At 46.9% G+C, this 24525-nt stretch overlaps 1 protein-coding gene across 1 annotated transcript in view; it reads right to left on the reverse strand.

The window, feature by feature from the left end:
- TDRD9 (tudor domain containing 9) overlaps window positions 1-24525 on the reverse strand; it is a gene marked incomplete at its 5' end in the record, with an annotated part of 97845 nt that overhangs the window by 27126 nt on the left and 46194 nt on the right. Inside the window, 15 exons of the mRNA XM_079130031.1 lie at window positions 1801-1901; window positions 3846-3953; window positions 4859-4975; window positions 8110-8163; window positions 8932-8976; window positions 9238-9301; window positions 9375-9438; window positions 9521-9686; window positions 10613-10744; window positions 11831-11928; window positions 14301-14405; window positions 18139-18196; window positions 18981-19065; window positions 19211-19265; window positions 21846-21910. Of these exons, the coding sequence (XP_078986157.1) occupies window positions 1801-1901; window positions 3846-3953; window positions 4859-4975; window positions 8110-8163; window positions 8932-8976; window positions 9238-9301; window positions 9375-9438; window positions 9521-9686; window positions 10613-10744; window positions 11831-11928; window positions 14301-14405; window positions 18139-18196; window positions 18981-19065; window positions 19211-19265; window positions 21846-21910 (1317 nt within the window). The remainder of the gene's footprint in view (window positions 1-1800; window positions 1902-3845; window positions 3954-4858; window positions 4976-8109; window positions 8164-8931; window positions 8977-9237; window positions 9302-9374; window positions 9439-9520; window positions 9687-10612; window positions 10745-11830; window positions 11929-14300; window positions 14406-18138; window positions 18197-18980; window positions 19066-19210; window positions 19266-21845; window positions 21911-24525) is intronic.

Consider the following 24525-nt stretch of genomic DNA (forward strand, 5'->3'; position numbering starts at 1 on the left):
TGGTGGGCTGCCATGAACCTGTATCCTCCTGGGTGCTGAGGAAGGACGTTGAGGCAACTAGAGCATCAGTGGGCATGTGACTGATGCCTAGCCTGCAGCAGCCTGTCCCTGGGCACCCTGCTTCCCTGAAGCCTGAAGTTGATGCCATCCCCAGCCCCTCCTCCACTCACACCAGCATGTCCTCCTCTCCCTCTGTCTTCCTCAGGAGCCCCTGGGCCTCCCCTCCCTACTACACATGCAGTCGCCTCCTACCTAATGCCCAATTAGGCACATCTGCATCTATTCCCTTTCTTCAGCAGGTTCCCAAGTCCCTCTTTAGAAATCATTTCTTTTAAGCTCCAGACCACATTTCCAAGCTGCTAACCCTCCGGAGCACCTCTATCCTGACACCTCCATGTGCCTGCATACTCCCCACCTCCCACGGTCCTGCCCCCGCCCCCGCTTCCCTGACCTCAGTGCTACAGCCAGTTCCCTCAACATCCAAGCCCAAACCTGAGGCTCCTCCACAAGCAACCAACTACAAGTCTAAGAGCTACCACTTACCACCTCTCTTCATTTCAAATGCACTGGGAAGGCCCCATCACTGCCTCTTTTATGGCCCCTTCAGTCTCCAGTCTGCTTCCTCTCCTGTCTTCATCTACCTCCATGTATCCCAAGTGAAGCTCCAAAATACAGCTCAGAACAGGACCCATGGGGGTTTCCAAGTGCCCATCTTTTCATGTTCATACTTGTCAGTCTGTGACAAAAGACCAGCTTGACCCTCCCACCCCATCACACCAGTTCCTGCCAAGAAAGCCACCTCACAAGTCTGATCAGTCCTGTGCTCTCCACAGCCACTTGGTCCTAACTCACTCCTGCTCCTCCACCACCTCCGCCTGCCTGAAGTCTTGTCTCACACTCTCCAACGCCCACCCAGATGGTCACTGCCCCCACCTGGGCCTAAGCACAAGGTCTTCCAACCTGGACCTTTCTCATGACAGTTCTTCGACACCCTAAGTTCAATTCATCAAGTCTGTAAGACTGTTAAATGTACTTAAAAAGCTTCTGTTTGTTAGGGTTATGAATTTGCCTCAGGAAGCATTCATAGGCCTACAAGAAAATCTATATGTTAATCACAAAAATGGCACTTAAAATGTTGGAGGGAAGTAATCCAAACTGAAAATGGATTTAATATGTTCAACCCAAGTTAGCAGGATGTTAGTCAAGGAAAAAGTGTTCTTATTAACTACCTTTGTCCAATTAAATAGAAATTTTAAAACACTGACAGAACACTGGAAGAACATTTCTGACTTTAAAAACTTAATGACTTCAAGAACTATAAGCAGTATTTTTGCATATAAGCATTTCCTATTGAAAATAAAAACTCCCAGTGATGCTCCCTCAATCATTCATTTCCAACTCCTGATAAAATAGGGCCAAATAATCTGAGCTTCTGCAGTGACTATCAAGATTATTCAGGTCAGATTTTTTTAAATAAACTCTGTTCAGGGTGTCCTCATGGCTATAAAATAATAGAATAGTGACCTTCCATGAAAATTTGGGGACAAGGCACTAGAGTGAGGGGCACCTGCAGAGAAGCCCACTGTGCCACAGACCCCCATTTGTGTTTCAGCACAGACCCCAGTGTGCTCCCTGTAGAAGCCCTCTCAGTTGAGAGAAATGATGAACTCTTCTGACGAGATGGAGCAAAGCTGCATTTCAAGAGCCACCTGCAGCAGCCCCACAAAAGACCCCACGTCCATGAGCACATGAAATTTGAACACTTAGAATTGCAGCTGATTACAAAAACATGCTACTTACTTTGTGCCATCAAACACGATGGATTTGACTTGACCACACTGTCTAAACAGAGACTGCAGCTGTTTATAGTAAAGAAATCCGTAGGGAGGAATGTGCTTCAACTGTAAGACACAACACCACAGGAGAGGTCAGAGCTGTCACGTAAGGGCTGATGGAGCAGGCCGTCACCAGGCTGGCAGCTTCAAGCTGCTGCTCATCTCTTAGCTCACAGATGCAGGCACCACCTTCGCCCATGGTGGACATGCTACCGAGCGATAGTTAGTTACCTAACATGATTCGTAAGTTATAACCAAGTTTATATAACAAAATATATTAAAGGCTAATTTTTCACTATAAAAATAGGTTAGTCTAATATAGCAAAATTAACACTGATTTACTTCTATTTTATTTTACCTTAAAATAATCAAGCTAAACACATCTTTTTAAAAACATATTTCTACACAAGGAAAAAGGGGAACCTAGCAAAAGAAAAACGTGATACTAATGAAAGCAGGGAGACCCCTCATCACAGCAGCCAGAAGTAGGCTCTCAATGGAACCAAGTTGCTGCAAGGTTCTGCCACATTTCACACCCTGTGCACATAGCAGGACCAGTCACGTTCCAAGCTCTGGCTCCCTGTAGGGCCCTTGCTCAGCAGCCAAGCCCTTCTGATCTCAAGCCCACACCAGTTGCAGGAAGGCAGCAGGCAAGGGAGGGCATGGCTCAGGCCACACTGTCCCATCTCATCCTTCCCTGAAACTGCGTGTCTCCTTGGCAAGTTATGGAATGGCCACTTCATGAAATTAGGACAGATCCTCAACTCCAAGTGTTAGCGTGAGGCTCAGGGAAGAAAGAATACAAAGTACTTAGCACAGGCTTCTCACAGAGGAAGTAAGAAGAGCCAGATACGAAGGAGCTTCTATCATGCACGGTTAGTCATTTCTGGCCCCCAGAGTGCATGGGGAGTAAGGCTGCCTGGTGACAGGAGGAAGCGTCCGAGGTAGGGTCCTATCCCTAGGGCCCATCCAGAGTACAGAGCCAAAGGAAGAATACCACAGAGGGGACAAGGGACATGGGGAGAGAGGAAACCAACAGAAGACCTTGGTCAGTCTGACGAGACAAGAGCCCTGGTCCTCGACAGCTTGTCAGCTAATGACTGCCTGCAGAGAAACCTCCTCAGCTCGCGGCACCTGACACCTGCCTGCTCATCGCAGCTCCTCAGACAGGTGTTTGCCATGCTCTGAGAGTGTGGCCCTTCTCTTGTCTTCATTTCCTAAGGAACAACAGCCTAGTGCCACAGCAACGCCCAGAACCAAAGCAGACAGTGGCCGTGCACTTGCTCTTTGTCAGAGCTAAAATCACCAAGTGCTTTTCACCCCGTGTCCAGCCCCGGCACACACCAAGCAAGAAGCCCAGTGAAGTCCAGTTCTCCTGTGCCTCACTCCAGTTGTGCATCACCCTGATGCTGGGGTGCAAACAAACAGTCCACAGTGCTGATTCAATGGTCAGTGCCTGTGGCTGAGAGCTGGACTCACCCACAGTACATGTTATGTAAATGTTGATTTCTAGGCTATACATTCTAGCTCAGACTTTGAGAGGCCCTCAAATCTGAATTTAAAACTAAGTAAGTAAAATGTACACTCCTAAGTCTCTCTGTTGGGCATCCAAGTCAGGGGATTCACAGTACTAAGCTGCTCACCAATATTTTATTTTGTACAGATTAAGCTGCTAATTAAAATGTTCTTAAATTTTTGGAGAAGTGCCTTAAATCCTTCCGAGCAGCTCATGATCAAATCACCATTTGCCATGAACATGTAAATTCTCCAGGCCTTCTTGCAAGGCCAGGTCTGTCAAAAAGGAAGAGGAAACCAGGGAAGCAGGAGAAGTATCCTAAAGGTCAAACAAGGCTAATGTTCACTCTAGGTGAAAATCCACACAGCAGCTTCAAGAACAGAAACAACTGGAAAGGCTCTTATTCTGCACTGTTCACAACCAAAAGGCAATTCCAGCTAGAAACCAGTGATTCAGTCTACACTCTGGGGACAGCCTTTATTCTCTGTACCTACCACAATGGTCGTCTTTGGGTCTTTGCCCGCCAGCTCTCTTACTGCCATCTCCTCATCCGGCTGTCCAAAAGTAAAGTAATTTGGATAAAAAGCACCTGCCAATACCACCTGAAAGAGAAGCTCATTTTCTTGAAGAAACTGCACATTTTATCAGTTATTCTCACCAGTATTCTAATCTCACCCCAGCACTGCTGGGCCACCCAACATGCAAAAGACGGGTATCATTTGCAAGAACAGGTTATTGCTGGTTATTTCCCCACAACAGAAGCACTCCACTCACCCTTTCTTCAAAGGAGCCAAGGCACTTCCCAGAATACTGCTGGGAAAGGAGGCAGCCGAGCACAGACAGCCACCACACACAGCCCCAGCTACACTGAATTCCACTCTCCCAGGTGTGCAGATGAGACTTCCAGCCTCCCATCTGGACACCTGGCTGAGAGCAGCAGGCTGGCCTCTTAATACCTTTAAAAGTCACTCTGCAAAGTGTCCCTTCAGTGAAGACACCCACAGAAGACTCTCCCACCTCATGGTACCTTTACATCCAGAAGAACGTTCCCACCCGCAGCGAGCCAGTTGCAACCAAGGCTGTATGCATTAGCCAGTGCTCTTCTGAAAGCCCACAGCAGAAGCACCCTCCACCTGCCAGGACACACTTCCCTACAGGGAAGGTTCAAGCCCACAGCAAGTCATCTGAACCCACGGCCTTGGGAGTTGTCTCTTCAGGGTAAGAGGAAACTCCGTGTGCCAACAATATCAAGGGCACGCTCACTTTCTGAAGCCACAGCAGACTCAGTGGTGACAGCTGGTGTTCCACAGAAACAAACCTTGAAAGACACAGGTCTGGGTTGTGAACTCAGAGCCAAGAAGGGCAAAATAAGAAAAGGTGAGAGTGGCTCCCGGTTCCCATTCTGTAACACGTGACCTGAAGTCTCTGAAGCTCAGCTCAGGAGTACTGAGAGCAGGAGACAGCACCTGCTCAACCAAGCCCAAGCAAGCAGGAAGACCCAGCACACCTGCAGGATGAAGCGCTGCTTATGTGGATATTCTTGGTCTAAGATGGGCCGCCGAGGATCCACATACATATTGAACTGGGAGATTCTGTTTTTCAGTTCTTCATACAATTCAGCCACCTGAGAAAACACATTGAAATCCAGTGTCTCACATATGTATGCTCTTCAGAGCAGGAAACAGCAAGAAGAAAGTGCACAACGGGAACGCACCAGTGCCCACAGGGTGAGGCACTGCAGCTACACGAGGCATCCCACAAGCATGAGGAAACCAGGAAACTGCCTGCACCTCCACCTCAGCTAGTGCACACAGACAGCTGCCCAAACCAGCACAAACACGAGTGCCTCGCCTGGGAGTGTCCACACCCCTGAAATCATTCAAGCGCTTCCCCAACCTCTGCCACGAGTCTGCTCTGCTTTTGTGATTACAAACAAGACAGCTGACCAATGGCCAAACAGTCCTTCCAAATGAAAAGAAAAAAAAAAAAGTGTTGATTAAAAAAATTCACTTGTAATAAAAACTGTTTCACACAAAATGTCAAACTTGAAATGTGCACACATGGAGCCAGGCATGGGGGCACACGCCTATGATCTTAGTGGCTCAGAAGCTGAGGGAGGAGAATGCAAGTTTGAGTCCAGCCTCAGCAAAATACTGAGGCCCTAAGCAACTGAGCAAGACCCTGTCTCAAAATAAAAAATAAAAAGGGCTGGGGGTGTGGTTCCGTGGTTAAGTGCCTCTGGGTTCAATCCCCAGTACAAAAAATAAATAAATAATAACAGGTCATACAAGCTGGAAACCTAGAGCATAACCCATTTTTTTAAAAAATTAAATAAATGTATACATATAGAAACACACAACTCCAAATACCAGTGAACAATCAGCTCTCACCTCAAAATCATCTCAGTATGTCACAAAATGTGAAAACATAAAATAACAGGTGTGAACACAACTGAGGGAAAAACCCTACAAGTGGCTGGTGGGGGCTTGTGGGTAGCTTAGAGGGAGTGTGTACTTGATGTGACCAAGGCTCTGGGTTCAACCCCCAGCACGGAAAAAAAAAAAAAGAGGAAAAAAAAAAGAGAAGAAACACTTAAAGGACAGAAAAAAATCTGAAACCACTGCCTCCGTGGAGGAAGGAAAAACTCAAGAGCCCTGGGCCACAAGGGGGAGCATGTCCAGATGCCAGCGTGACATCTCTCACAGGACTGCTATCACACACACTCCAGTCAACTGGAAATCAGCCTAAAATGATGACAGCCACTTCCTCTGACTAAAGCGCAATAAAATCAGAAATTAACATAAAGATCCCCAACAACATTTTTTTCTACCTTGGAACTATCCAAAACACTTCTAAAGAGCTGAGTTCAAGAGGAGAACCCTCGAGAAATTCTGAACAGAAACAGTGGGATGTGGTCAAACCTGTGCTCACAATCAGATTCACAGCTTTAAAATTTCTTAATTAGAAAATATTAATGAATTAAATATTCATCTTCAGAAGACTAAAAAAGTAAATCAAGAGACACAAGAGAATTAATAGGAACAAAGTAAACACATCATTAGAATCCTCCACCTTCCCATCCCCTCCCCCAAAACACAGCAAAACTGACAACTCAAACCAAGAGTCAGCTTCCCTGGGAACACTAACAGACTAACCACCCCGCAAGCTGTGCCGTGAAAAGCTAACTCTGCAGGCCTGCGTTTTCCACACCCTGCAGGGTCAAAGTTTGACCCTGGCCTGGCTCCAGGGGGTAATGGGTAAGCCCTGGGGACCACCCTGCCTGGTCAGAGTGTCTGCTTACAGGGTATGTGAACTTATCACAGTAAGTCACGATAAGGTCATGCTGGGATAAACTTACAGCTGGTGGGGCTGGGGGCCACAAGGCATCAGTCCAACCTCTGGGGGAGCCGAACACTGAGGAACCAAGGTCAGCAGTGGGCACTCCTAGCCTACACAGCCCATCCTCAGTATGAACCCTGGACACCAAGGCTCAGGGGAGTGTCCCTGGTTGGCAATACTTCACACCTGTTGTCATGTATTGCTACTAGGAGAATTGATCACTGTCCTCAGACCCCACAGGGAGGGGATGCCTAGAAGCCTGTGTCTGGGCTCTCCTGGGCTCCTCCAGATGTGCCTCTTCCCTTTGTGGTTTTAATTTGACTACTCTGTCTGTAATAAACCCCACAGGGCAGCAGGACAGTAATCTAAGTCCTTTAAGTGAATCCCTGACACTGAGGGTGGGCCTGGGAATCACTCAACAGTCAAGAAAGAAAGTGCACAAGACACACAATATTCAGAACAAGAAAGTTGTTACCACTGTACACAAGTTTTAAATTATATAAGAAATATTTGAATGAAAAATATGATTCATCAGGAATATCTCCAAGAGTTGGAAACCAGACAGAATCAGCAGTTACCAGGGAAACTGAAAATACTGTTTTTAAAAAACCTCTCTCTGAAAAAGGCATTGGTGTCAGAGGCTTTTATTGGTGTGTTCTGTCAACTAAAAACGACATATTCCTGGTTTTCACCCCAGTCCCTGAAGCCATCCCTGGGCATGGAAGACGCTCATACTGCAAGGGGACGAAAACCTAACAGCAAGATCCACTCCCACTGTGCCTGCACGAGTGGCCCCGCACATGCACACCTACACACACGCCACAGGCCAGTGGCACAAGGACATCTCACAGGAGGAAGCAGGCACCCAGGACCCAGGGACAGTGGACAGAAGAAGCCAGAGTTCTTTCAGTCACATCGGTCAGTGAACAACGAAGAGACCACATGCCGTCCTGACAATTCTGAAAGGACGCCCGACAAGACTGCACATCTACTCCTCTTTGTTTTTTTTTTTTTTTTTTTGGTACCACAGATTGAACTCAGGGGCACTTGATCATTGAGTCACATCGCCAGCCCATTTCTGTATTTCATTTAGAAACAGGGTGTCACTGAGTTGGTTAGGGCCTCACTAATTTGCTGAGGCTGGCTTTGAACTCATGATCTTCCCGAGCTCCTGGGATTCCAGGCATGCGCCACCATGTCCAGCACATCTACTCCTCTTAAACCAAGCATGGGGGAGTCCTGGTCAGGAGCCCAGGCCACTGCTATGTCTGGATGAAGCCACCAAGGCAGCCCTGCTGGAGGTGGGACGGGTAGAGAAGCCTCTCAGAGGATTCAGGATCACCCTGAGAGTTCTCAGTGCTCAGCGAACATTTGCTAGGCCAGTTTTACCTGCATTCGTTTCGTCAAAGTACTACTTACCTCTCTGATTCTCTTGATCTGAATATAATTTAGCCGTCCCCAGTCAAGTTCATCCTTTAAATACACGAAAGCATAATATTCAACATCAAGGTAATAAATTCCAGTTGAATTTGGCTACTATATACAGAAGTCTCAGCATGTGATCAACTGAGCACTAATGGTACATTAGAGCAACCACGGTCCACCCCCTGCAGGGCTTCTAACTCCACACTGAGCATCACACAGGAATGGTTCACCTGTCCCAAGCATTAAAGGCAGAAATACTGACTAGCTTGGGAAAGACAGCTGGCTGATGGCACAGCACCAAGGCAGGCAACATGGCTGAGTGTGCAGAAGGCAGATTCCTAGTGCAGCCTGCATGCTTGGGGGATATGCCCACTTAGGCACAGCAAGTCTACACAGCCCTGCCAAGGTCTCTAAAGCCTAACTGTAGTTTAGAAGAAGAAAAAATTTGACCAAATTAGAAGAAATAAAATGCAGGCAACCAGATTAAATTCCTCCTAAGCCCATTATCTAAACTTAGCTGAAAACAGCAAAGGCTACAGGGTTATTGATCCCAAACTGGAAGGAAGACCAGTGCCCGTGGAGCTGTGGCTCGAGCAGTTCTGTACTCTACAGGATGCACAGCTCCCTGCCCAGTGCCTAACGCCAGGGGCACCTGCAAAAGGATCTGGCCACTTAGGATCACAGCCTGCCCCTCCCAGAGGGCAGCACACGACAATTGTCCACAGCTCCTGAGCAGTGACTAAGCAGGCACGCAGAGCCCTCAGGGAACTTTGTCACTCATGCCACCATGAGGAAACAGAAGGAAGCGTGACCAACCTTGGGATGCCGCAGCTCTCCACGCTGTCTGCAAGCCTGCCATGTCTATAAATCAATGATCCACAGTTTCAGAATAATTTATTGGCTACCAGATGTCTTAAAATTCCAATTTCAACAATGTGTGACCACAGAAATTTGCAAATGGAATCTTTTCAATTACCTTCATGACACTGGCCTCCTGCCCCCACCGCCCTTCCTCCAGCAGTTGGCTATTGAATGCTGGACACCCCCTCTGCCCCTGCATCCATGGTGTGGACACACTGGTGGTTTGTGGCACCACCTCCCCAGGCCAGCACAGGGACTCACCTTAAAGGCCTCCACAAGTGCAAGGCAGTCACTCTTGCTGCTGCCAGAGAAGTTCACTTTGTTCCTACAGACAGACAACAAGTGTCACTCAACACCATTAAGACCAGGTGACTCCTTACAATATGAATGTTAAATACCTATATCCATCAAGGTGCTGCCGAAAAGGCATCGCAAAAAAATTCTTCAGCGAAAGAGCTGCCGCTAACAACAGAAGATACAGACAATGAAGACCGTTAGAGTGAGGCACCAAAGAATTGCCCCCGGGCTTGCTCCCCACACTCACCTATGATCAGACACTCATCCAGGCATCCGAACACATGGCCCAGCACTATAAGTTTACCCAGCTGCTGGTTGACAGGGAGCTGCGCTAGCACCCTTCCTAAGAAGGTCAATTCGCCATCGTGGGGGTTTTCATCTTCTCTCTGCCCACTAACGGCAAGCGCACCAACCTTTACAAAATAAATCAGTGCTATTAGCAAGCACAGGTGCATTCACACCTTTTCACCCTTTGGCAGAAAGTGCAAAACAGGAAAGGAAGACTTAATTTTGGTCAACAAGGTTCTAAAAGATATTTAAGTCAACATATGAAAGACTGATGCTCCAAAAATCTTTAAATTTTCTCTTGAAACTTTGACTTTTATTATTCCATTTAAAATGTACGAGATTGGGAGGTAACACTCTAGGACTCCCACCAAAGTCTACTTAGCTCACAACCTAACAAATAGAAGGGTTCATCAGCCACAGCATACAGTGTACCATAGACACCTGTTAACTATGCATGAACAAAATCTCCTCAGTTTGCAGAAACCCAAGCAGCTACCACAGCTGAGGGTAAAACATAGGCGCATGCTCCTCAACCCCAAGGGTCAGAAGCAGAGCGTCCCCAGCCAAGCACGCAGGGTTTAGACAAGGACACAGCTGGCCCCAAGGCCAGGGGTTGTAAGCTCCAAAAGCAGAGTGTGAGTCAGGAGTGGTCTGTGGGGCTCAAAGTAAGAAGGGCAAGGTCACCAGTACCAGGCCAAGGGCTGGGCTAAGGAAAGAAACAAAACCAGGGGGAGAGCAAGGGGCAGGCCCACCGGGGGCAGCAGGAGAGAGCTCTACAGACACTTCTCACCCCATCAACCACACAGCAAGTAAAGGGATGCTGGGGATCAGGGCAGAGGTAAGCAGGACAGGTGGTGCTATTAAGCAAGACCACCCACAGAGCCAGTCTAAATCATGGCCCCAGAACATGGTGTCACTTGTCAGTCATTCCAAGCTTATGTTGAGCATTTACAATAGCCAAATACCTTAAAGATTATGAAATTAAAGTTCCCCAGCAATAAAAAGAAAACCTTAGCTTTCTCCACCACTAATAAACTCCAGAAAGCCCTACCTCCTTTAGTAGAAGGATGGTACGCTCGATGTCACTCAGGCTAGGTGGAGAAAGGGCAGTTGCCAGGAGAGCTCTGGGCTCACCCATGCCAAGCAACTTCACTTTCAATATTGTGCTTCCCAATGGACAGCGCTGAAATGAGCACAAGTCAGATTCAGAGATAAGACAACTAGATGAACCTATTCACGTGACTACTATTCTAGAAACGGGAAGCAGAAAAAACAAAATCAAGAAAGAAAAGCGTGAAACAAACAGTGGAGCCTAAGCAAAGCAGTGAGGTCACCAGAGGCCTGCCCTGACCAGAAGTCAAGAGCGTTCTTCTCATGGGACTGTCAGTTATCCAGAGATGGTGGCCCTCCTAGGTCTCTGGCTTCCTCTCCCTCAATAAGGCTGTGTCCTTGTGTTCTCACTGTGAGGCCCTGCCATGACGTGCTTCAGCCAAGGAGACCCTCACCTGAGGCAGAGCAAGATGGAGAGGGCTAATCCAGGACTCTCAGCTTCCAGAATTGTGAGCAAAATAAACTTCTGTTCTTGATAAAGGAGAGAAAAAAAGAAAGAAAAGGGTGAGAGAGAAGGAAAAAGAGAAAAGGAGGAGGAGGAAAGAGACAAAGACGGAGAGGAAAAAGGAAGAAAAAAGAAAGTGAAGTGAAAAGAGGGGCAAGAAATAGGAGAAAGAATGGGGAAAAAAAGAGGAGAGACAGAAAAGCAGAAAGAAAAATGCTGATCCGCAACTACTCACTCTAAAAGGAAGAGAGGAACAGCAGCATTTAAGGACAATGCCACTACAGGGCCAGTAGACACCAGGAAACCTCCTCTCCTCATTAAGATGTAAATCTGGTAAGGGCCCTTGAAGAGTCTGGTGCTCAGTAAATAGTAAGCTGACCTTGGGACTAAAGAGCACAGCAGGGCATGGTGGGGCACCCCTGTGATCCCAGCTACCCAGGAGGCTGAGGCAGGAGGGTGGCAAGCTCCAGGCCAGCCTGGGAAACCTGGCCAGACCCTAACTCAAAATAAGACATAAAAAGGGCTGGGATGTAGCTCAGTGTCAGAGCACCCCCTGGGTTCCATCCCAGTGCCACAAAATATAAAGAAAAATAAAGACAAGCAGTCAGTGATTTTTCTGGAATCAAAAGTATAGGACACTAAAAATTATATTACAAAGACCATTCAGTAAAACTCTATTAAAAGTCAACTCTGACAATGAATGAAGCGCATTACCAACATCTCAGGAACAACGTGATCAGGGATGGAGCGCTCCCAGAAATCCTTGTGTATCAGCCTGTAACAGTACCCCTTAGATACTCGTCCAGCACGGCCTGAAAGAGAGATGAGGCTCAGCCACATGGGGCACAAACCCCTTCAACATCAGCATGAAGAGACATGTAGTTAGACAGCAAACCTGAACTAGGTGGAAGTTTAATCGTCTCCCCCAGACTAGGTCAGTAAAAACTTTAGGATACATTAGTGTATACACTTCATAAAGTGTATATACATACTTATTCTAAAAGAATACCCTAAAGCCTGGAATACATTAGAGTAAGACTAAGTGCTGACTTCTACTCAGTGATCAACATTACAAAATCCAATGCATGCTTCTAAAGAAGATAACCTTAGCCCAATATGCATTGGAAGCCAATACATTTTACAGAACACTCACTTCCTGCAAACACACAGTTCATAATAACAAACACAGAGGTCACTAAAGGAAAGTCATGCAACTGGTGACAGACACTGTGCTCACCCAGTGCAGTAGGTGTGTGCACTGCAGAGATGTGGGGACTGTATCCTGCTACTCAGGCCTGTGGCTGGTCCTGCCACTATCCCAACATCTCAGCAAAGGCATCGTCAAGATGGTTGCTTTGAGCTAACTGAATGAGTGCTACACGTACCAGGAGCTCAGCCCAAGTCTAGCCCACAACACAACCTGTTACCCTTCTGTCACTGTATCACTTATGAAGCAGAAATAGAATCTTCTAAGGATGGGGAGTCCTTAATAAATACCCAGTTTTAAAAACACAGGGTAACCCACAGAGCTTTCCTCCTATACCTGTGGGGTCAGGAAAGACTGAAGCAGGCTGGACTTCTCCTCCACCCTCCCCATCCTATCTGCAAATGACGGGACTGGTTAGGCAGAACATCCCAGGGCAATCACAAAAACAAACAAAAACTCCTCCCAGTACGATCTAACAAATCCAGCGAAGTTCCAGGATGAACGCCCAGGAGGCTCTGTGAGAATCATCTGAGGCCTATGCCAGGCAAGGAGGAGTCACCCTGGAGCCAGAAGTCCACCAAAGTCATTCAAATTAGCCATTCCTATGCTGTCCACCTGCCTGCCCTGCCTTCCCCCCAGAAAGCCCAACAAAGGCATGGCCTCAACCTTCCCTCACTGCCTCCTGCCCTTGACCACTGATGCATCTCCCACGCAGCCCAGCATCTCCTGCAGTGTCCGCACCTGAATGACCATCTCATAAAAGAACACACAACTCAAGGGTAGTTCTGTGAAGTGGAGCCCTGGACAGACACAGACAGAAAGGAACCGCACCCTAAAGTCACATCTTGTACACAACTGACTCTGATGTGAAACGGATCCTGAAGACATAACCCACATGAGGCCTTTCACAGCCATCAGACAGCTTCCTCAGCCAGGTTGGAAGGGCGCCTTTGTCAGCACTCAGTCCCCTCAGGATGAGGGACTTCAGGAGAGGGGACTCAAAAGAATGAGAACTAAATTCAGATTTCTGGATCAAATCTCAGTTCCACCACCACTCTGCAGGAGAAGCTTGGGTCCATTTCCCTGCATGTCTGATGCTCTGAGGACTAAATAGGTCATGGTGGGCTCACATAAGCATGGCCTTGCTGCTCTGACATGGTTTCAGGTACAGCAGGTGCCCTCAGAATGCTTCTACCTCAGAACACACCACAGAGACTATCCCCAAGGCCAGTTCCTACCACGGGAGAGGATGACACCTGTGCACCTGTGTCAGGCATGTTGTGATGTACTTCCACTGTGGCCAACGTATCCTGGGCCTAAAGTGACATCATCCCTCTGTCAGGGACATGTGCAGATGTGCAGCAAACCCTAAGCCCCATGGAACCCATTTAGGAAAAGCAACCTAGAAACATCAAGAATTGAGGAAGGCTTGTCAAAATCAGTGAAGCAATCCACCTAGCTTCCATGACTGTTCACCCAAAATGTTTAAATTTTACTATGAAAAACAACAGTATTGAGATGGGATCCCTTAAGCATAAAGATACCCCCAATAAAGAGCAAGAAGAGAAATGTGTTAAGAGCTGACAGCAGGAGATGCTGATATGCAAACTTAAAACTGTCCCAACTGTCCCGTCAAGCATGGTGGTGAAAAACTGTAATCCCAGCAGTTCGGGAGGCTGAGGCAGGAGGATCATGAGTTCAAAGCCAGACTCAGCAAAAGTGAGGCACTAAACAACCGAGTGAGACCCTGTCCCAAAAAAAAACACAAACACACACAAAATAGGGCTAGGGATGTGGCTCAGTGGTTGAGTGCCCCTGAGTTCAATACACAGTACCTTTAAAAAAAAAAAAAAAAAAAAACTGTCACAGTAAAGGAAGTAAACAGTAAAAATGTAAAAATGTAAAAGCAATGTTTTCAAAGACACCTGAACTGCCCCATCATCACCAAGTCTTCAGTGTGCACCAAAAATGCCTTACCTTTTCTCTGGTTGCAACTGGTCTTAGAGGCCCAACTCAATCGCAGACTCTGATAATTCGTATCTTCATCACAAACCAGAGTTCTAGTCAGACAAAAATCTATAACTGTCATTTGAAAAAAAGGAATGTAAACCCCATGTGAACACAAGACAGTTGCCCAGTGAATCACAACGCACAGTGGGTCAGTCAAAGCCCCTGGAATTTGTGTGCTCACAGGAACCTGGGAACATAATGACCACGCACTATATTCAGGACAGGGAGACAGAGGCCTCTTTCCTGCTAAGGACCGAGAGCCCCTAGGCATCGAGAATAACCTGTGGGACCCAATGTACTATGAGAAAGGCCTACCTAGATGCACCCAAAAGATGAAGGTTACCCAAAAGAGCATAGTCACAAGAGGACTCAGTAAGAGTGGCTAATGTTCTGGACTGCCAGAATTCAAACCCTGAGTCTGTCTCTGACTGTCTCTCTGACTGTATGTGGGGGAAGCAGGGCAGGGCAGGTGTCTGTGGAAGGTTAGAGCAAGTTGCCTAGTTTCTCTGTGCTTCAGGTCCTCATCTGTGGAACACAAGTGACAGAGCCCCTGTGGCTGGCTCCCCACTGGATAGCCTCTCCCGTCCTGTCTGTAGAACAGGGCTGTCCTTTGGAGACACACACAGGCCCTCCCTTAATGGTGGCTAGCCACCTTCTCTCCCACCCTCACGTGCCAAGCCCAACGCCTCACTGCTATTGCCCTCTCGGATGGTGCCATGCCAACACCCCACTCTGCCCCGGCTGCCCAGTCCTCTCACACCACCAGGCCTGGCATGAGTTTTGGTGATTTCAGTACCCATGAAAAAGGCCAGCAGCACTCACCCTCTCAGGGCCTCAAGCCTCCCCCCCGACGCCCTGGCCTTCCACACACTCAGCAGCTTCTTCCTCTCAGTGCGCCTACCACCGTACCCAACCAGAGCACCTTCCTCCTCCACCACAGCTTCAAGCACCCCTCTCTGAGACAGAACTCTTATCTTCCCTCTCCCCTGCTCTAACACCCTGCTCTAGCCATCCTTCACCCTCTGGGGTCTCAAACTATCCATCTACGCTCTGCTGCTGCCCCTCACTGCCCCCTTGGGCCTTACTCCCCACCTGGCCACCAAGAGCAAGTCCAGGCAGCAGCTGTTCATCCAGCACCCCTCTGTTCAACATCTGACGCAAGCCTGGCCCAAGCACACTGTGACTCTCTACCCCCGACCTGTGCATCCGAAGCCCTGGCAAGGGAAAAGCAATCGGCCTTCCCTCGCCGGTGGCTGGTCCCCTCAGCTGTCCAGGCCACGTCTTCAGCTGGAGCCTCCCGGGCTTTATGTTCTTTCCTCACAGAGGGTCCTCCTCCTAGCTCACCAGGGCAGGCACAGTGCTGCAAAGACCTCCGAGGGCTTCCAGGCCATCTCTCACGCAAGGTCACCTCCACCCTCCACACTCAGCCTTCTCTCTGGGACTGTGAATGGTTCCTCATGTTGGCATCACCCTCTCTTATGCCTCTCCCCTCACCCAGCAAAAGCACTAGAAGTCCTTGTCCAGGAAGATATGCTTTCATGCCCCATCCCCCCAGCGACTGCCCATTACTCTGCTTTCCTTTACAGCAAAATGCCTCAGCAGTGCTATCTGGCCAGCAAGGTGGTGCACACCTGTAATCCCAGTGGCTCAGGAGGCTGAGGCAGGAGGATTGCAAGTTCAAGGCTAGCCTCAGCAACTTAGGGAAACCCTGTCTCAAAATAAAAAATAAAAGGGCTGGGGGTGTAGGTCAGTGGCGGAGTACCCGAGTTCCACCCGCAGCACCACACACACACACACACACACACACACACACACACACACACGCACACACACAAGCATATTGTCTGACCCACTGCCGCTTGATGCACCTCCTCTGTTCTTCCTTGGGAACCCACGGCAAGCAGACCTTTGCCTCCCCCAAAACCACCCTTGTCAGAGTCACTGGAGAGGTCTCTGCTGCCAACTGCCAGGCCAGCTTTACCTCGCTTACCCACACCGAACAAGGTGATGCTCCCTCCTCCTCCCATTCTACCTATCTCGGGGACCCCAGGCTCACCTGCTCCCTCCTGCTCCCCAGCCCAGCAGCTCCTCCTCCCTCTCTGCCTATCGAGCCAGGCTGCCCAGGTGGCAGTGGCGCATTCCCTGGGGAGTGAGGCCAGGCTCTCAGCCTGCGCCTGCCCGGCTTCACCCTCCCAAGGCCTCCATTCCAGTGTCTCAGGCCACACATCCTCAGAAGCCACCAGGAATATCTCACAGTCCCTCCTCAGGCCCCTCAGCAACCCTCGCCCTGCCAAAACCCAGAACCTGACAATTCTGTCCCCTACTCCACAGCACCATCAGTGCTCACCCAGGGTGTCAGCACCCACTCCCAAATCCTCTCCCTTTTCTCTCCTTTGCATCTTTTCAGTGACTCCCAGAGGATCCTGTAAATGATATTTAATCGCCTTGAAACCCACAAAGGTTTGCCTCCCTTGGCAGAGCAGGCTGTACAATGCCCTGAAGGCCGTGTGCCCAGGGCCACCTTCCTCTCGCCCTGCCATGCTCGCCTCTCCCAGCAGCAGGCTCCTCACTGCTGCGCAACACCGACCTTGCTCTTGCTGCAGGCCTTCATGCTTTCTGCCCCTCCACCCAAAACACTTCCCCCGGCCCCCAGCACCTCCCTCCATCCTCTTCCCCCCACTCCCCGGGAACAGCCCCCTGCCCCCAACCCTCCTGCCCTATGCCTCCTCCCTTCTCCTCTCACTCTTGTCACTGTTTGACTCCTTACCTTTCTGTGTGGTGCTGGGGACTGAACCCAGGGGCACTCTACCACTAAGCCACACTCCAGACCTTTCATTTTTTATTTTGAGACAGGGACTCCCTAAGTTGCAGAGGCTGGCCTTGAACTTGTGATCCTCCTGCCTCAGCCTCCCAAGTCGCTGGGGTTACAGATGTGTGCCATGGCAGCCAATTAACTTATCACATGTTTTTATTATCTCATTGATTATCTTTCCAGTACCCACCCCTCAGTGTTTTAGAAGAACAAGAATTTGACTGTTTCATTTGTGGTTTCCCTAGCACAAAGCCCTTCCCCATCATCATTCTGCCTTCTGGCTGCTCCCGACACCCACTTCCTACATGTGAACCACATTTTTGCACGGAGAACCTCTTGTTCAGTTCAGGCCTTTGTCCAAAGGTCACATCCTCACAGCGACAAATCGCTCTACTAAAAGATCTTCTTCCCAGCAATTGTAACCCTCTCCCAATGTACCTTTGTCTATCACTTCCATCTCTACCTAAAACTGTGATTTTTATCAGCTAATTGTCTCTTTCCACCAGAATGTAGGCACCTTGAAGACAGGGACCTTGTCCTGCTGTACCCCTAAAGCCACCCACGTGGGGCATTCAACCATGACCAATCAACCTAGGAAGCTCAAGAGGGAAGCAGTCTCGGTTATCAAGGGCACACATGCCAGCATCCTTAGCATCCTTCAGGAACAGAGACTGGGCTCCTTCCTCACACTTGCCTCCCTCCAGTCACAGAATTCCACCTGGGCAGCCCCAATAGTCTGCTCCCACAAGGCCCCCAAAGTGCCCCACACCCCAAGGGCAGCCCTGCCCTGAGTGATGTGGCACACTCTGAGGAGGGCTGGGGAACAGAAAGGTCAGGGGAACCCACGTGACCCTACTTCTCTGAAGCCTCCCTTCCGTATCAGAGGGAGCAATTAGTGTGCGTGTGTGTGTGTTGGTGGAGCGGGGGTGCCCTCGGGACAAAGAGGCCAAAGGAAGCCATAGTTTATGTGGAGATGAGCAAAATGGACCTTACCATACTTGACATCTGGGACAGTGACAGAGCTCTCTGCAATGTTGGTGGACAAAATAACCTGTTGAGCACCAAAGAGAGAAGCAGAGCTTTAAATAAAAAAATTTTTAAAAAACCTCTGTCTTGAAAATTTTAAAGCTTCTTAGTGTAAATACTGAACTGAAATTTTGAATTTAGCCATTTTCCTATTTTATACAGACCACAATTGATCAAGTAGCCCTTAATATGTGGAAAACCAGCCACACAAAACACAGGAGAGGCTTAAAAGCAGCAGGCAAGACACGGGGCAAGTTATTGGTCCTGACCTGCTTTGGAAGTTTTCCAGGGCTCCTGGAATTACCAGGGGCAAAAGTACAACCAGGTCAGATCCAGAGGAAGAGCTGTAACCATGAGTCCTGGGATACCACCCAAGGTCTAGGTTGCCCCCAGAGATTCCAAAAAGTCCTGTGGAAATCAGGGAGTAGGGCCACAAGCACAGGGTTGTGGGAAGGCAGTCAGAACACTCATACATGATCCAGACTAAAGAAAGTCTCCTCAAGCAGGACTTCAACTAAGTCACCTGACCAAGTTGCCAGAGTAGCACCAGAGACACCAGAGCAATCCCAAACCTACAGAGATGCCCATGAACAATTAAAAGTTATCAAAACCCACTAGCGATAATGCCCTGAATTAAGGAAATAAAATTCTTAGCTTTTTAGCAAACTGATTTACAAAATAAAACACAACACCAAGTGACATGCGGCGTATCAGCAACCATTTGCTCAGGAGATGCCAGCATCCTTCCTGGGCAGTCTCCACAGAGTGGTGCCTGAGGTGCCAAGAACTTGTCTTCCCCACCTTCCTACCTTTCTGTACCCAGGGACTGGACTTAAGAACACATTGTTCTGTTCTTCTAAAGTCACACTGGAATGGAGTGGATAGACCTGTAACCTAAGAAACAAATTCCTAAAGTAAAATATCACATGATACCATGACAAACTAAAATACCTGTTCACTCAGATAATCGAAATTACACAAAGCATCAACAATACAATGGTCTGAAAGTAAAACTAAAGCTGTGTCCATTTAAACTCACCTTTTGTGAACCATGTTTGTGAGAAGTTCATGCATATAGTTTATTTCACCCAGACCTGGGGAGTAGGGGGCAGGGGAAGGAGGGGAAAAAACAGATTTGTTCTTATTGCTATAAGCCCAACCTCTAAAATGACATCTTTCTCAAAGAAAGTCCTAGCAATTCCTTTTATTTTACTTTTTTATCTTTCTTGCCTAAGTATACTAGATAACAAATAAAATGCACAAGTACATGAAAAAATAGTAACTCAAAATTATGGGGAAAAAATTCTTTCAGTGTTTTCTTTCAACAGCAGTGACTACTATAGGCATTGACTATGTAAGCAATAGTACATTTCTCCCTCAGATTTCCTAAATGTTCTACAAGGAGCATACAAGATCTTTCCAATCAAAAAATAATATTTTGGGAGCTGGGATACAGCTCAGAGGAAGAACACTTGCATAGAATGTGGAAACCCCTGGGTCCAATTCCCAGCTCTGCCAAAAAAGAAATTGTACCTAATATGGTGTGTGTGTGTGAGTGTGTGTGTACATATATCTATAAAATTTATGTGTATGTATACATACATGTGCATGCACACACACATACACACACACATGTATGAGATACTCTGTGGATGGGATACAAGTCAGTGGTACAGTGCTTGCCTAGTATGCATGAGGTCCTGGGTTTGATACCAGCTCCAAATACAAAAAAATATGTGTGTGTGTGTGTGTGTGTGTGTATCTGTGTGTGTCTCTATGTGTCTTTGTGTATTAAAGACACGGTGGCACATGCCTGTAATCCCAGCAACTCAGGAAGCTGAAGCAGAATGAGGCCAGCCTTAGCAACCTAGTAAGGCCTTAAGCAACTTACTAAAACCTGTCTCAAAAAAGAAAAAGAGGGCTGGAGAGATAGCTCAGCTGGTAGAGTGCTTGCCTTGCAAGCACAAGGCCCTGAGTTCAATCCCCAGTACTGAAAAAAAAAAAAAAAAAAGAAAGGAAAAAAAAAGAGAGAGATGGGGATGTAACTCAGTGATGAAGCATCTCTGGGTTCAACCCCCAGTAACAAGGAAAAAAAAAAAAAAGAGAGAGAGAGAGGAAGAGAGACAGAGACAGAAAGACAGATTTGGTCACAAAGATACACTAAATCTTTTTCATTGGATTTTCTAAATGTTTATTGATTATAACAGCTGCATGTGCTTTTGCCTCATCCTTAATTTGAGTCAGTTACCAGCTGAACTGTGTTTCCTACAAAAACATATGTTGAAATCTCAACCCCAAAATGTGCCCTTATTTAGAAATAGTCACTGCAGATGTAATCAGTTGGGATGAGGTTCATGCTCATAATCCAACAAAGCTGGTGCCCTCCTAAGAAGGGAAGGGTGTCAGGCCCACACAGACAAGGCCTAAGACAGCAGCAGAGATGAGAGTGACGCAGACATAAGTCAAGGGATGCCAGGGACTGATGGAGTGGACCAGTGGAAGCCAGCAGAGGCCTGGAAGAAGCCTACCCAGAGCCTTACAGGAAACACAGCTCTGCAGGCACCTTAGTTTTGAACGTCAGGCCTCCAGAACAGTGAGAAAGAAATCACTGTTGTTTTATGCCATCCAAGCAGTGGCAATTTGTTACAGCAGCCCTAGAAAACTAATACAGAGCAGCTCACAACAGAACATTTAGTGAAATGCATAAAGGTAGGTTGGACTTGAATTTATGTAAGCATGTAACAGACACCAAACCTGAACTAAAGTATCACTTTATAAATATTTGTTCAGGCAACATTCAGTCATTAAAAAGCATTTATCTCATTTGCAACATGAAGTCATTTTCAACACAGCTCTGCTTTGGTGATCTTTCTCCTTAATACAATATTATACACACAGTAACAATATGATAGGTATTTACGGGAGCAAAGGCAACTGAAGCCCATTGTCAGTTCATGGTTGTTTCCTGAATGTAAAATAAATTCATATGACAAAGATCTGAAACTCACACGCTACAATCCAAAGTTAAACAAACTTCTCTCACTGCAAAGCTTTTGTTGTCCATCACTAAAGCACTCAACATGCTCTACATATTACCTGACAACAGAAAATATTTGAATTGTTATGTCTTATCAAACTATATTAGTTGATAAAAGTAATTTTGAAAAAGTACAATACAGTGGCTGGGATTGTGGCTCAGTGGTAGAGCACTTGCTTAGCACTTGATTAGGTTCAATCGTCAGTACCACATAAAAATAAAGGTATTGTGTCCATTTACAACTACAATATATATTTTTAAAAAGTACAATACAAATTAATCTCTTCAAAAAGGTTAATTAAGAGCCTACAAAGGAACTCAAAGACCATGCTGATGACTCCTGTGGTGTTATACGTGTTACTGTTACTAAATAAGCTTTAATGCAGACTGAGACAATATTCTCACACTTAAAGCCACATAAATGAACACAAGTTAAACAAAGCTAAATATCTTACTAAAATCTTGAAGGTGGCAAGACTTCCTTCAAATAGCTAAATTCTTCATTCTCATTAAGAAATCAGATTGAAAGTGATATTTGTTTATATTCTTGGTGGCTAAAAAGATTGAAAAATGCCATTTTTCATAATTTGTGCTATACACAGTATAATTTCGGGTCGCAAAACCATGACATTCACACCTGGCAAAAACACCAACACGCTGCTCCGCTCTGACACAAACTGGGCCCCCGACCAGGTCTTGTTCCTGTGAAAATGAGAGGTACACAAACATGAATCGAGGCTAGAACTGCCATTGCTTTGCAAGAACCCTGACGCTACCAGCTTTGACTCTGAGAGCACTCAGAGCAGGCCATGTGATGTTCTTTACTTCACGTAAGAAAATCCGGGCCACAGAGAGCACCCCGGGCCCCTGGAGCCCAGGACACTTCACACCCGTTATGCTCACCTTAAGAAGAAGCACGACTGGCAAGTTTACCTGGAAACTTAATTACTGTAATCCAGAACCCCAGAACACAAACATTTAAAATGACTACAGGCAAACTATTATTAGAGACCAAATTATATTTGAAAGCATTTCTTTTTTTTTTTTTTTAAGCATTTCTAAAGACTAAAATCTCAAATCATCCCCTCACCGCCCCACTGTGGTGGGTACATTTTTGTGTGAAATTAGAACTTCCCTTCCTCCACAAACCTGTGAGTCCTCCATTTGTGCCAGGCCCTCCTCTATACAGTCAGGATACAATAGTAACAAGGCACACAAGTGTCCCTACCCTGCTCTGGAGTTTGCAGCCTGGCTAGAAAGACAGATGAGAAGCAAGTGAACAAGCCCCTGTGGTTTGGCACTAGTATCATGAAGGAAACGAACATACACACATGGGAAAGAGCTGGGGAAGCACACATGTGGAGGGCCTGTGCAAAGGGATGGGTGAGGCTGTAGCAAGGGAGCTATGGAGTCAGCCATGGAAAGCCTGGGAATAACAACTGAAAGGAGAAAGGGTGTGAGAGAGGTGGGCCACATGAGGGGAATAAAGGTGGCTCAGGCTCCAAAGGTGCCTGATCCTGCTGCTCAGCCCCTTCTCTCGGCTACACCCGTGGCTCAGGCACTATGATTAAAAAAAAAAAAGAAAAAGAAAAAAAAGGCCTGGTTCATGCACGGGCCTGAATGGAATGCTGGCAATAGCCAGGAAAGGGCAGTTGCTGCATTATAACCCTACTCAGGGTGCTGGGGAACGGAACTCTTCCCAAGAAGGAAGGCAAGCAGTGCATCTGGTAGTCCACGCCACATGGAAGCAGACAAGGCCATTAGGTTGGTCTACCCCATAGAGAGGTAGAAGCTAAATGGCTGGCCAGTTGGTCCATGACTTGGAAATGACAAGACTAGAAAAATGATTATAAAGAAGCATTTGAGTCTCTTGGAGCAGGCACCAAGGAAATGCAGCCACAAGGCAGCAACAGTGAAGTAAACTTTTAACTGGCAGATGAATCGGAAGCCATGCAGATGTCTGCCAGTCTCCTTCTGCAGTTCCCCAAGGGCTGTTCAATGCAAAGTGCTCAGGATAGCAGGGCTGATGGCTTAGGTATGGACTCAATGACATGCACCTTCAAAGGCTGATCTGGCTACCACCACTGCTGGCTACTAATCTGCAGCAGGGGCCAAATGTCAAGTTCCCAAATATGGTGCCACTTCCTGGAGAACCAGCCCAGTCCATGATTTAATCATGAAAGGATGATGATTCACCCTGTGGGGACAGACCCAGATCCCAGCTGTATTCAGAGTTGTTTTCTCTGCACCTAGAGCTCCTGCCACACTTCTACTCATAGACCTCTGGGTACCCTTTACAAGCCCACAGTCTTCTGCGTGGTATGGCCTCCAGCCAATGGGCTCATGAAATTCACATGTGCCCCAAAGTGGCTGGCTTTGAAATATGATAAAAATGCCCACTAAAGGCTCAGGAAATACACCAGCCCTATAGGAAATGACAAATGCTATGGATGATGGAAATCAAAGATAAGAGAATAACTTAAAAGCAGCAGGGAAAAAATGGCACACCACATACAAAAAAAACTCCAATAATATTAACAGCTGCTGTCTTAGCAAACGAATGGATGCCAAAAGCAGCAGGATGGCACACACAGTGCCCCAAGAAGAACTGTCAACTATGACATCCACATTCAGTAAAGTTCTTCCTTAATAATGAAGGCAAATAAAGACTTTCCCAGATAAACAAAAAATGAGCACATTTTGCCAGCAAATCAATGTTACTAGAAATACTAAAGGAAGTTCTTCAAGCTAAAGGCAACTGATAATATTTCAAACCCACAAGAATGAACACAGAGCACTGATAAAGGTAACTAAGTACTTATAAAAGTCACTATAAATATCTACTTTGGCTCCTTTCTTCCCTTAGATGGTTTTAAAAACAATCACATAAATTAGCGCGCGTGCACACAGACACACAGAAACACAGACACACAAGACACACACACACACACACACACACACACACACTAGACCTGTAACATATAAAAATGTAACATGTAAGGTATTTGCCATAATGGCATAAGGAGGGTAAGGCAGGAGCAAAGCTATCATGGGGACTGAGTCGTAGCTCAGTGGTAGAGCACTTGCCTAGCACGTGTGAGGCACTGAGTTTGATCCTCAGCACCACATAAAAATAAAGGTATTGGGTTCATCTACAACTAAAAATAAATATATATTTAAAAAAGCTATCATGGGATAAGGAAATGATAATGGATAGTAAGGTAATGATTACACAACTATGTTTTTATGGGTTTGTAACATGTAATATGTATAAAAATAATCATTAAAAAAAGCAAGAAAGAGAACAGAGTTCTATA

This window comes from Sciurus vulgaris, assembly GCF_902686455.1.
Source record: "Sciurus vulgaris genome assembly, chromosome: 2".
In the NCBI taxonomy this organism is placed as follows: domain Eukaryota; kingdom Metazoa; phylum Chordata; class Mammalia; order Rodentia; family Sciuridae; genus Sciurus; species Sciurus vulgaris.